The sequence below is a fragment of the Lipotes vexillifer genome, unplaced genomic scaffold, assembly GCF_000442215.2.
Source record: "Lipotes vexillifer unplaced genomic scaffold, Lipotes_vexillifer_v1.1 scaffold241, whole genome shotgun sequence".
NCBI classification, from domain to species: domain Eukaryota; kingdom Metazoa; phylum Chordata; class Mammalia; order Artiodactyla; family Lipotidae; genus Lipotes; species Lipotes vexillifer.
In genome coordinates, this window is record NW_006784922.1 from 1,029,392 (window position 1) to 1,043,244 (window position 13,853).

Consider the following 13,853-nt stretch of genomic DNA (forward strand, 5'->3'; position numbering starts at 1 on the left):
ATATTTTCATTATTATTTATTATTATTTCATATTTATTTATTTATCTTTAACCTCTGCCTCTCTGTAGTAATTTGGTGACCTGGCAAAGACCAGTAGAAATGAACCAAAAGATGGGATGAGGTAAAACTAAACTTAGGGGCTAAAGAATGGAACATAGCAGAAAGTTGCCTAAAAGATGAGAAGATGTACACTAGAAAAGGATTTAACAATGACTACTACCACCACCAGCACAAACAAAACAAAGACAGCAGAATCCTATTTAATCATAATAAATAATTTTGATTGTCTTCAAATTGAATTACTGTTGCTTTGAAGAAGAAAGAAAAAATTTCTTAAAAAGAAATTTCACCTTCAAAACAAAAGTACACAAACCTGGGGATTTCCCTGGTGGTCCAGTGGTTAAGACTCTGAACTTCCACCACAGGGGGCACAGGTTCGATCCCTAGTCAGGGAACTACAATTCCACATTGCCCCACAGTGTGGCCAAAAAATTAAAAAAAAAAAAACTGAAAAGTACACAAACCTGAACACAAGTTGTGCATTTGGAAGAATTTGTTCTAGTCTGTTGATATTTTTCACCCTGAAGCAGAGCACAGCTGGGGATGGATTACTAGTGAAGACTTTAATAACTCCGCTTGGAAATGATATTGTCATGTCACCAGTGATCTTCACAATACACCTGAAAGTAGGCATTTTGAAAAATTTAAATAAGGCATTTTAACCTCCATTTAAAGCATATTTAGTTTTAAAAGGGCTTTACTTATATATATAAAACCTTTTATCATAATTACCATGAATTATTTTTTCAATTATAAAAAATGATTCTATGTGAAATGATATATTCATCTAACACCAGTTTTTCCTAGAATTAAATTCCAAACACAAATGGAAGCACACTGATAATACTCCTTCGCTTGTTTGCTAAAACCATCCCTGGCTGTCTCATAAGGACACTGTTTCCCTGGTAACACTATCCCCAGCTGTAGCTATTTTTCCTCCAAACCCCACAAAGCACTGGGCCTGATGGTGGCAGTGGTAGATGTCCTCCTTGCTTCTCATTGCCTCTTACAACTCTATATTCCTTCTTCCTTCTGAAAAACCACCAGCTTCATTTGAAACTCACACCATCAGATTATACTACTCACTATCCCAACCCTCCAAGTCATCTTCAACATTCCCTTTCATTTTCTGAAAATTATAGCTCCTGGCCCACTGTCAGTCTGTCTCTGCACAACTACTCCTATCATAAATTTTTAGTGATTTCAATAGCCACAAAGATAATCCTTTCAACACCTTGGTCACCTAGTTCTTCAGCCCCTTGCCTTCAATGATCCTGCCTTCCAGCCTACCTCAGCCATACTTCAGCCCCTCCATCATCTCAGTCTGATTCCCCACTCATTGGATATTCTCTTCCTACTTCTCCTACTCATTCTGTCTAGTATTGCATCTCCAATCTCATCAAAAACCTCCATAATCCATTGTTCCTGCCACCTTTTTCATGAATCTTCACTCTTCCTTCATATCCTCATTTCCCCCTATGTTGGGACTTCATGGTCCATCAATATACATACTCCTTTGCATAAACCCTCCCCTTGGTTCTCTCTCACTTGACTATGCTTGTTTGGCAAAACAGTCCTAGCTAAATCCAGCTCCTCACCTACACCTATATGGCCGAACATGACTAGAGAAAAACATATAATGATATAGCCAAAACTCTCAGTTGGGCCCCTTTAGTATTACCTGGAAATTCTACTACATTCCCTAGCTCTTTTCATACCTTCTCCTTTCTCCTCTAACTCTAACCCGCAAAATTCCCTCCCCCACCCACAGTCAACGACTTTCCTTTAAATTTTACAGATAAAATAAAATCAGAAAAGAACTTCCTCATACTCTCACTACTAAGATCCTAATCTCCCTGACTCTTAAGGCATCCATACCTTCTGCCTTCCCTCCTGTTTCAACAGATAATCAGTCTATGCCCCTAAGGTTAACTGTACTGAAGCACATCTCCTCTTACATACTGAAGGACTTCACTCATGCAATTGTGCCCTTTCCTGCAGATTCAGTTTTTTCCATAAATATTGGATTTTTCCCATTAGCATACTGAAATGTATGTCAGTCATCTTTAAAAAACCCAAAAACTAAAATTAATAAAGGCCTCCTCTGTTTCTCCCATCTCTCTCCTGCTACCACCCTGTTTCTCTGCTTCTACTTAGAGCAAAATATCCTAAAAGAATTGCCTAACATTTGCGCTCTCCAAATACAGTTGTCTGTGTTGCATCATCTCCTGCTCCTGAGCGCCCTCGAAGCAGTCTACTAGAGCTGCTCTTGTGAAGGTCATTAATGACCTTCATGTTGTTAATGATCAATTTTTCTTGACCTGACGGATAGCATCAGATACAGCTTCACAGCTTCTTTCGTGAAAGGGTTTATTCACTTAGTTTCTGGGACTCTGCTCTACTGGTTCTCTTCTCACCTCTCTTGTTGCTTGCTGTCCCAAACTCCATTGCTGGATGATTCTCACCCTCCTGTTTTTAAACACTGAAGGGGGCCAGGACTTAAGTTCTCATCAGATCTCTTCTCTACACCCTAATGCCCCAGGCTTTAAGTATCATGTACAAATTAATGACTACCAAATATTTTAGCCTGGACCTATCTCTGAACTCTAGAATCATGTATTCAACTATCCTCAACTCAACATCCCCACTAAATTGTCTTAATAAGTACTTCAAATTTAACCATCTACTCCCTCAACAAATCTTGACAACTCTGTTTTCAAAATACATTCAGAATCTCATTACTACTCGCATCTCTTCTGCTAATACCCTTACACAAGTCACCATCATCTCTCACCTGGACTTCAGTGGTTAACCCTTTCTCTCTGCATCTACTCTGGCTCCTTCTGGTTTATTCTCCATGTAGCAGGCAGAGTGCTACTTCAGAAACATAAGTAACCTCATCACTCCTCTACTCAAAAGCCTCTACTTGCTTCCCACCTCACCCACAATAAATTCCAAACTCCTTATCATGGTCTACAAGGCCCAGCCTGATCTGTTCCCTCTGTGGACTTATCTTGGACTACTTTCTTCCTTGTTTATTCCTACTCAGTGACATGGTTCTCTTTGCTGTTTCTTGACTATGCCAAGCATGCTTCTACGTCAGTCCCTTACACTTACTGGAATGCTCTTCACTCACCTATCTGCATGGCTTGCTCCTCCCTCAATGTCTTTCAAAAACAACCTCAAAAAGGTTTTCACCGATCATTCTATCTAAAATAGTAGCCCTCTGTTGTAACTGTCTATCCCCTTACCCTGGTTTATTTTTCTTCATAGCATATATCAATACCTCTCCTTTTCCTAAGTAACATTATTAATTCATTTGAGCGCTTACTATGTGTAAGACTCTGTTTAAGTGCTGAAGGTACTTTAGTAAACAAAAGTTCTTCTCTACAGAGCTTGCATTATCTCAAGTGAAAACTAAGAAACTTTCACAACAATGCAAGTTTATAACAGTCTTACACATATTAAGCACTCAAATATTTAATGAATGAATAATGTTATACATGAAAAATAAGGGTGGGGTGGTGGTGGTGGGATGAATTGGGAGATTGGGATTGACATATATACACTAATATGTATAAGATAAATAACTAATAAGAACCTGCTGTATGAAATAACTAATAAGAACCTGCTGTATGAAAAAATAAAATAAAATTTAAAAAAAAAAGAAAGAAAAATAAAATAAAATTTAAAAAAAAAAGAAAGAAAAATAAAGGTGGTCATTCACCCAAAGATCATTTTCTTAATAGAAGGAGGTTAAACCAATCCTTCAAGAGTCTCCTGTAATAGACATGCACTCTAGGTCTCTCTTGCAAACATCACACTCTCACCAAAGATACACATTAGGCCAAGATGCAGAGTTCTACCCCATCTACGTCAGCTGCCACAATCCTGTTCTACGGACATGTCAAACAACAGATGTGTCATACTGGTCATAAAGCCTGGGCAAAAACGTACATAAACTTAGAAAAAAGCCATCACTACTGATTATAGTGACTTCTTAAATTTGAAAGACAATATCTAAATGACTATAATTGATAGCAAAAAGCAGGTAAACAAGTAATAGAAAACTCTAATAGAGAATCAAAATATAACTCTTAAAATTTACCACCAAGCCCCCGCCCCTGAAACACACACACACACATATACACGTATCTTTTAAAAACTAACTTGGTGGGATCTGCCCCTTTAAAGTAGGCATTAACAGATTCTGTAAGGGCGACTGCCACAGGTAAGGTGTCCTGATTTCCAAGGCTGACAGGACTGGGACCTCGTGACACACCTAGAATAAATACAATTCATTTGTTAAATCCTATAGAAAGATATTTATTAAATACCAAGACAGAGTAGACTCAAAATATTAGCTTGTCACAAGTGACTCTATTACCGGTTTCAAAGATGCCCCAAGTATAAATCTGGTTAAAAAATGGAGCATAAAACAAGTTGGACAAATAAAAACAAATCAGGAAAATACGTCACAGTGACTTCAATTTTAAATAGAATGACAAAGAAGGGTTGGGTTAAGGAATGTCAGAAGGAAAAAGCCCTTCACCTGAAGAGCTAAAATTACTAAAATATGGCTTCAAAACCATTCAGATACTAAATTCTTTCAGGTTCTACTAATTAACATACGTAAGGTCATTAAACTGGATTTTTCTATTTAAGGTATTTCTATACATTAGCTATTTCTAAAGAGCAGTGTAATGTAATCATGCACTACTCATTATTACTGTAATTCTCCTTTACCTCTTCTTTGTCTTATGCTTGTATTATATTCCCATATTACCTTTCTTCGATAAACATGACTAATAACATCATTTTGAGGTAACATTCCTGACATAAAGTTAACTCAGTAAGATACCTTTAGAGTCAAATCATAGAAAGAGCAGTGTTTTAAAAGAGTAATAAAATGTAAACAAATTTAATGTATATGTTCAGGTGTTTTTTAAAACCTAAAAGCATCTGGTTTATTTCATAACAGACAAATCCCTTAAAATAGTGCATTGCCTTTTTTTTCTTTACAAGTGTACTCTCTCCATTTATGCCTTACCATTATTGTTATCAATTGGAAAGTGGAGCATTTCATTTAATATACAATATATGATGAAATTTTGTAAAAATAAGTCAATTGGGTAATTATGATTATTCATTCTTATTTAAAGAAAAATATGTTGGCCTAGGTTATTCATTTATCTCTGAAATTTGAATGTATGTTTTTTGCTACATAAATTCATAGCCATCAGATATTTTTATTTCAGATGTGAGTTACTTCTGAGATACCTAGAGTATTATTAATTCTAACAAAAATCAGTACTAGCTTTATTTGCCTCACAACTAAACCTGGGCTCCTACAAATAGTGAGAAAGAGCTTTTGTTGCCTTTAGAGGCCAAGAAGATTCTGTACTGTTCAAGATTTTGAAGAATTCTGATTTAGAAGGCTCTTCATAGTTTAAAAAAAAAAATGACTCAAACAGGAACTGCTGTTTCTAGGCCACTGGGAAAAGTAAACTCTCCCAAACAAGACAACTTGAAATTTCATATGAAAATAAACCCAATAATAAAATGTATTCACAAAATCACAACAGCTACTATCTACTAACCACCAATATATGCCAGACACTTTGCCAAAGAGGCATGAAAGAAATGGTGCCTTTTTGAACCACAAGTAGTTTTTTCTGCAAAGCAGGAACATACTTTGTGGGTGATGGGCTGCAACAATGAAAGGACATGAAAATGTGTCTGGAGAAGTGTTTATAACCCAGATCAGGACATGGAAGACCTTTAATTTTATCCTATTGGCACTAAAAGCCACTGAAAATGTTTAAAAGAAACATGATTGTGTATTTCATTTTGTAAGATCACTGAACACAGAGGGAATCCTGGATTGAAAAGAAAAATGACTTGGCAGGGATTCAAGTTTGGATCAGGTGAGAGAGAATTAAATGAAAGCTAAGGGCTTGATCAAGAGGCAGTAGTTTCTAGGATATGTGATTACAACTATGCAAATACATGTTTGTGCAGTGGGAAAATTTCACTGTAAATCTAAATTAGTTCAATTAAAAAAAAAATATATTCTATACTAGGGTCACTAGAAATTCAGGAAAGCATATTTTCAGAGAAAGATGAAGACTATAATAATCTTTTATTAGAGAAAATTCTATGCTCTTAAATCTGAAATTAATCTTTTCCTTTAGGTATAACCTACACAAGTGGATATCTACACACAGTCATGGGTAACATTAATGTCTGCTAGGACTTTGACATTAAAAATCAAAAGAAACCTACAAAGTTATTCTTTTCAATGATCCAATTTGGGCATATAAAATGAGAATTCTTGAAATAGTTTCCCTGTAAATTGTTAAGCCTGTTACTGAAATACTGGCAAGAAGAAAAACATATTGGAGAGTTAGGAAAAAAACTCAAAATCCACTTAACATTTTGGCAGATCCCCTTTTGTATATTCCGTTTTTGTTTCCAAGATCATGTTGTATACGCATCCTTCAAAAAAATGTTTGACACAGGAAATATGTGCTTAAGTCCCTAAAAAAGTCTGTGTACTATATTATTCAGAATGACTCATTTTTTGGAAATAATAAATTCCTTGGATGTTCTTCTTTACAAGGACAGTATGCATTCTAATTTTGGTTTAATTGTTGCATATTTACAATTGTGTATGTTTTGAAAATGCAGAGACATAAAGCTGAAATAAAGGGTACCTACCTTTGTAACAATCAGTGAATATTTTTGTGGAATTCCTTTCAGCTCTGAAGTAAAAAACAGGGACTCACTCCCAACTATTTCCTACCTCTTTGCTTCTAACTTCAGCTCACTGTATGAATGGCTTTCGTGTGATTGATAGCCTTTGCTTTGCGGTTTTTATATTATAGTTTCTTTTTTTTAACTGACATATTCTTTCTGGTTCTTTCCTAATCACTTTTTCTCTGCTTCTAATAGCTTTAGAGGTAAGATTTGTTGATATTTCTTAATGTTAAGGAGAGAAGAGCAGGAGGGAGATGGAAGATAATGCAAAAATAATGTATGTTTTTATAACTTATCCACTGCTATCAATGGATCCTGTATAGAAACTGGACATAATTAGTACAAAATTGAGATAGTTAAACCTTAGAGTTATTCTTGATTTCTGAGACACCATAAATTGCTGGAAAAGGAAGAATTAGATAACAGAGTATTTTAGATACACTTTAGGGTCATTAGTTAACACATACATCTGCTTTCGATACAATACCTTGTGAAGTCTCACAGTGCTTTTCAATTTCAGAGAGTGTCCCAATCAAATTATCATCTTCTATCATATTTAAATAAAACAAAATATTGCAGGAAAAGAAAATACTTTCAAGAACAAGAAGAATCAAAAACTTAAATCTAAACAGGGTGCTGAATAAACATCACAATAAAGGAAGATATTTTTAGGAAGATTTAAAGAAACTTTGTCATATAAAATCCACATTACATCACATCCTGCCTGCCTGTATCATCACCGTCACCTACTTGTCGTTCTATTGCCAGCACTGGCCCAAACTACAAACAAATATGTACCAACTTAATCAAAATTAAAGTTTCCATCACAAATAGAAAACGTTCTGAGTAATCTGGAGATAATGGGAAACGACTAAAGCAATTTTGGTTACCAGGACCTGCTTGATTTCTAACAGGACCCATCTAGGTTCTTTATGATTAAAATACAGATTCTGTGGAAACAAAAGGTAACAAAACCACATATACACACAAAATGTAAGAATAAGGTGCTTGTTACAGCAAACAAAAAGACTTATTGAATATATTGTTTACATAAAGTCAGAAGATGGGAAAAACAGTATGTTCACAAAAGTATATAAGATAAGATGGTAACATCATGTTCAGACATTTAGAAATCAAATCATTTATCTCATTTTAGCCTATACCACTCATGCCGTTTTTACAGTGGCTACATACAGAAGACCCATTTCTCCTGCGTGAGTTTTGACAAATCAATCAAATTAGGTATAATTAAATCAGCTTAATGAGGGCTGGGATTCTTAAACTCAACATGCATCAGAATTGCCTAGAAAGCCTGTTCAAAGATTGCTAGCCCCACTCCAGAGTTTCTGATTTAAAAGGTCTGCATTTCTAGTAAGTTCCCAGGTGATACAGACAGATGCTGCAGGTCCCAGGACCACACTGCAAGCACAAACCCCCTTCCTTTCACTGAATCAGTTGTTTTTAAAACAAATTTTCTTAGGAATGTAAGTACCAATTCACAGTAGAAAGTACTGCACCATATTCTGCCTTCAACTATTTATACTGGTCAGTAGTTTATAAATTTGATGCATTCTTAACAGTGCTAATCATGGTTAAAATTCTCTATTCAGATAATATAAAATGTGAAAGAGAAAAGGAAAATGTGGCTACTTTGATAATGCCAGGTGTGTTTCCAGAAAACCAAAATGTCTAATGCTTAATTCTTCACTACCTCAGCCTGATCATATTTTGGATGTTAAATTTTGCATGTAACTTATGATAATCACTTACCTACTGGAGTATTGGCAGCACTTAGTGACGCAGAAGATGAGAGAGAGGAAGAACTTTCTGCCCGGGCTAACGGAGCAGCAGGAGGTGGGCTGGTATTGGAAGTTATAGGTGGGCTGAATGGCCTGGGCTTAAAAACAAAATGTCATTTACCAAAATGCTAAAACAATTCCCCAGTTATCAGAAAAGATTTTTAGGTATCAGGAACATTAATTTTAAAATACTAAACCAAATTTATTGTGTTTCTTAAAACTCACAGTTAGAGATGCCTAGGTCAAATCATTTTCAAGAATATATTAAAAGCGGAAAAGGCTTTTTTAAAATAATGCCGTCAAGAGAATCTTTGTATATAAAAAACTTTTTCTGTATTTCAAAAAGTATGCTTAAGATAGATTCTCAGAAGCTAAACATTGTGAAGGCTTTTCATACATAGTGCCCAACTGCTTCCCATTTGGGTAACTCACTTTACCCTACTGCCTGTAAATATATGAGAATATTTCTCTGCACTCTTGCCAGCAATGAATAGATGAGCCTTAGAAGAAGGAAAAATAATAAAATTTAAAACCTTTTAGCTAATTCCGTAGATAAAAATAAAATTGGCATTTCTCTTTTATGAGTTGTCTGTTAGCTTTGCCTGATTTAGTTTGGGGAGGTCTTAGTATTATCTGAGCTTTCACTAACCCTTTTATTTGATGCAAATATTTTCTTCCTAAATATTGCTTTACTTTTGGCATTTACAAATCTGTGCACATTTTCCTTATAATTCATTGTAATGCTTCCTCATTGAGAAAGTTTACCCCATTCAGAGGTTTGAGAAAATCTTAATTCTACTGTCTTCCCACTTTTCTGGTTAAAAATAAAAACAAATATGAAAAGTATGATTCCAATTCATTTATCTTTTACTTTGGTGAATGGTTTTTTCCTTCCAAATTCCTAATTGTTCCAATAATACATCAGCAACACTTCCTGAGGTGTTTCATTTTTAAAATATGGAATATTGAGCTTAATTAAAGACAACCTTTCCTGCTTATAAAAGTTATAAGTAAATACAATATTTATTTAGTGCCTATACTATGTGTCAGGTCATGGGTACTAGATACAAAGCAGTGAATTAGACACTGTTTCTGTCCCCATCTATTTGAGGAACATGAAAAACAGAAGGTGAAAAACAACCAACAAAACCCTATAAGCATTCATACACTAAAATTATTCAACTCTACTCGCATGAATATAAATTTATAGATATACACTCTTATAAAAATTAGATTATACTGCCCAAAATATTTTACACTTAGTAAACCCTTGTGACCCCAATTAATTATTTTTAAAGTATTAGTTCCAGAGAATGGCTTTTGGATGACTCATTATTATGGACAGCAGGTTGAAAAAACACAGCAAGGTGTAAAATGTGGCTGTGGAAATATACAGATGGAAGTGGTACAGGACATGAGGTGACAGGCATTATGTAAACTATTAAGGCATTAGCAAAGTATTAAGGATATGAAATTGGCTAAAGTATAGTCCAGTGAAGGAAGCACACACAAAAACAGTACAGTCATCCCTTACATTTTAAATCATCTCTAGATTACTTATAATACTTAATACAATGTAAATTCTATGTAAAAAGTTGTACATGCAATGCAAATGCTATGTCAGCAGTTGCTAGTGTGTGGCAAATTCAAGTTTTGCTTTTTGGAACTTTCTGGATGCCCCCCCCCGCAATATTTTTAATCTGTGGATGTGGAACCCATAGATACGGAGAACTGACTGTGGGTCAACTTTATATACAATGTGATTGATGCACTAAAAGAAACACGAGCAAGTGTATGGGTATAAGGAAGAGAGTGACAGAGGATGATTAAGTCCACTGTGGGGTGGAGAGGAGGAGTAACCATCAAAGAGGGCTTCACCTAGGTGGTTGATATGCAGCAGGGTCTTAAAGAGAGCAGTTTCCTACATAGAAAACTGAGGGGCATTTCAGACAAGAGGGAGTACTATAGAGACATGGATACGTAAAAGAGCATGATGTGTTTGGGGAACAGTGGAAAGTTTCAAGTGGCTGGAACCTAGGTTGCAAAGAGGAGAAAACTGGACAGTTAGTATGGTAATGCAGGTTGTTGAGTCAACTTTACGAAGAGTCTTGTAGATTCAGCTAAAATATTCAACCACGCGGATTACAGGTGTACCATTGTAGATGTATATCAGGGGAAAAAGATTAAGCTTGACATTTAGAAATTTAATTCTGGCAATTAAACTGGCAAGTGAAAGATGAAAGTAAACCAGGACAGACTGAAAGAAAGAAGACTGGTTTGGGAGAGCCTGACTCTCAATAGAACCCATATATTTTCTTTCATTATCTGACAACTTTCGAAGACCAATGCCTTTTTCTTTTTTTAAGCAATGTGTACTTTTACAAGTCAGTTAAGTGAACTCCAGATTGCTTATGTATAAAATAAAGAAAGCTGGACTAGATACCCACCAGGACTCCCCTGGCAGTATACTTCTAGGTCTAAGAACAGGCCACCGTTTTTTCCTTAATCTTTGACTTTAAGCAAAATTATATGAAAATTGCTTCTTAATTATGAAACAATGGGTACTGAATTGTGTTTTTATAATGTGCTTTCTCAGGAAATTTCTTTCCTCCTGAACAGCGGTCTTGCTCCACAGGTACAATCACTGAGATAACATGGGGAAGTGAAGGGAGTATCAGCAGGGAAAACGTTTCTGTACTTTGAAGCCTTGAGTAGAAAATTCCAAGCATTCAGCAGTAAAGGGACATACAGAGAAACAGCATTTGCATATTAAATCAAAACAGTTATAATTTTAAAAAAAACACCTGAGTACATACTATTTCATTAATCCCACTGAGTTTTCCTGAAGTAAGCTTTGGTCTGGAAGCAGGCCTTGGAGGTGGGACAATGGTGCCTACAGAAAGAGGAGTTGTGGGCCTGGCTGGTGGGTGGGAAAAGAGAATTTGAAGAAAGTCATTAGTATGTACCAATCCCTAGATAAAAACATTCTATTACAGAGAAACTATTAGGATTCAAAGCTCATTTTTCAGAAGTTCTTTTTCTTTAAAATGTAATTATAGCTATTTGTGAAATGCTAGGAATGTATCAAGCATGCTTTTTGCAAAGCTACCAATAATATTCCTGAAAAAAAATTAACTTTTCAATAAAAATGACATAAATTGTATTCCTGTTTCAATTATTTATACATATAAAAATTAAATCTAATAAGTAAGCTGGTGAAAATCAGTTTAAGGCCTAAGGTCTTTAGTTTACTGCCAATACGTCTACTTTACAGTTATTTGCAAGACCAAGCCTTTGAAGCAACATCTTCAAAATAATAACATGAACTCTAAATAAAAACATCTACCTTAATTAAACTTAAGTTGAAACACACTGTGCCATTTTTTTAGTGACAATAAAACATATCTTTATAGTTTACAAAAAAAATTTCCACAAATCCCTATAATTAATTTTTGGTAAATATAGAAAATCATATATTGACTTCGTAAATCCTACATAAATTTAGTGTTCAATGTTTTTTCAACACTATTTGCAAATGTTGCAATTTTAAAAACCAGAAATACTAACCTCAGTATTCCTAATTAAAAATAACTCTCCAGGGACTTCCCTGGTGGTGCAGTGGTTAGGAATCCGCCTGCCAATACAGGGGACACGGGTTCAAGCCCTGGTCCAGGAAGAGCCCACATGCCACGGTGCCACAACTACTGAGCCCGCGTGCCACAACTACTGAAGCCCACGCGCCTAGGGCCCATGCTCCGCAACAAGAGAAGCCACCACAATGAGAAGCCCACGCACTGCAATGAAGAGTAGCCTCCGCCTGCCACAACTAGAGAAAGCCCACGCACAGCAACAAATACCCAATGCAGCCAAAAGTAAATAACAAAAACAAAAACAAGAAACCTCTCAGCATGGTAGAAATTAATCAGTGAAATTCAAGTGTATGTCATCAAAAGTCACACATGTATTAACATAATCAAAGCAAGAGTGTAGAAGCAAATACATTTAAATGATCTTTAAATTAATTAAAATGATCCTCAAATTCTTTTGGTCCATTCTAAAAGATGAGTCTATAATTCAGATTGAAGAATATGGGTGTGAAGAAATATGTTTCAGTAAGTTCTATAAGTTTACAGATGTGCAAAGTTAAAAGTATAAGAATGGGCCTAAGTATGTACATGGGAAAACGAACAGTAAAGCTGAGGACCCTTGGTCAGCAATGGAGGAGTGAAAGGAAGGAGCATGGAGGTGGTAGCAAGAGACCTAAAGTAAAAGTCACACCAGAGTGAAAGCAAATGCATGGGGGTATGGAATCATCTAGAAAGCAGATCATATGAAGAGATAAAAGATGCAAGCACCATTCAGGTTGCTTGAAGAAAACAGTAAAAACCTGGTAAGAAATCAAGTTTAGATTCTAAGGCTGCTGCCTTCTTCCAGGCAGCACCAGTTCTTTCATGCTGCGCCCCTACTTTAAGCTGTACATTGGAAGAAATGCGCACTAACCTGAAGACTGTTACACTTCCCTGTGCTATGACATATTTACTTTAACGATAGTTCGTTATTAATGAGACCAGCACTGACCAATACTCAAGTTATTTCAAGCTTCTGAGGGGGCTAAACATGGTAGAGACATTTACACCTGAAGTTTCATTACTAATCAAGCGGCCTGTCCAAACGGCATTTAGATTGACTCAATCCAAGCCTGGTAGAAGGTTAAGTTCACCTTCTTCAAATAATCAGAATTTGCTTTTTGAGAAAAAGTAGTAACAATGCTCATTAATATCACTGTTTATAAATGAATCTATTAATTATAGTAATAGATTTGTTTATAATTTATAAATTTATCTCCACATGCCAATTAGATACTGCTTCTAGAAGCCTCTGAAAGAGATGACTACAACTGTTCACAGGTTTAAGTATCTTAATTGTGTTTTGTGGTGGTGGTGGTGCTCACTTCAAATAAATGTCCACTACATGCAGTATTTCAAGAATATGAAGTGACTTGTAAAGTATACAACACAGGCAAAAAGAGCTAACCGGGCTTCCCTGGTGGCGCAGTGGTTGAGTCCGCCTGCCAATGCAGGGGACACGGGTTCGTGCCCCGGTCCGGGAAGATCCCACATGCCGCGGAGCGGCTGGGCCCGTGAGCTATGGCCGCTGAGCCTGCGCGTCCGGAGCCTGTGCTCCGCAATGGGAGAGGCCACAACAGTGAGAGGCCCGCGTACAGCAGAAAAAAAA

General features: G+C 36.0%; 1 protein-coding gene across 1 annotated transcript in view; it reads right to left on the minus strand.

The window, feature by feature from the left end:
- FCHO2 (FCH and mu domain containing endocytic adaptor 2) overlaps positions 1-13,853 on the minus strand; it is a 110,987-nt gene that overhangs the window by 14,450 nt on the left and 82,684 nt on the right. Inside the window, exons 18-21 of the mRNA XM_007457114.1 lie at positions 11,435-11,538; positions 8,590-8,716; positions 4,231-4,342; positions 525-680 (exon numbers count right to left, since the gene is read on the minus strand). Of these exons, the coding sequence (XP_007457176.1) occupies positions 525-680; positions 4,231-4,342; positions 8,590-8,716; positions 11,435-11,538 (499 nt within the window). The remainder of the gene's footprint in view (positions 1-524; positions 681-4,230; positions 4,343-8,589; positions 8,717-11,434; positions 11,539-13,853) is intronic.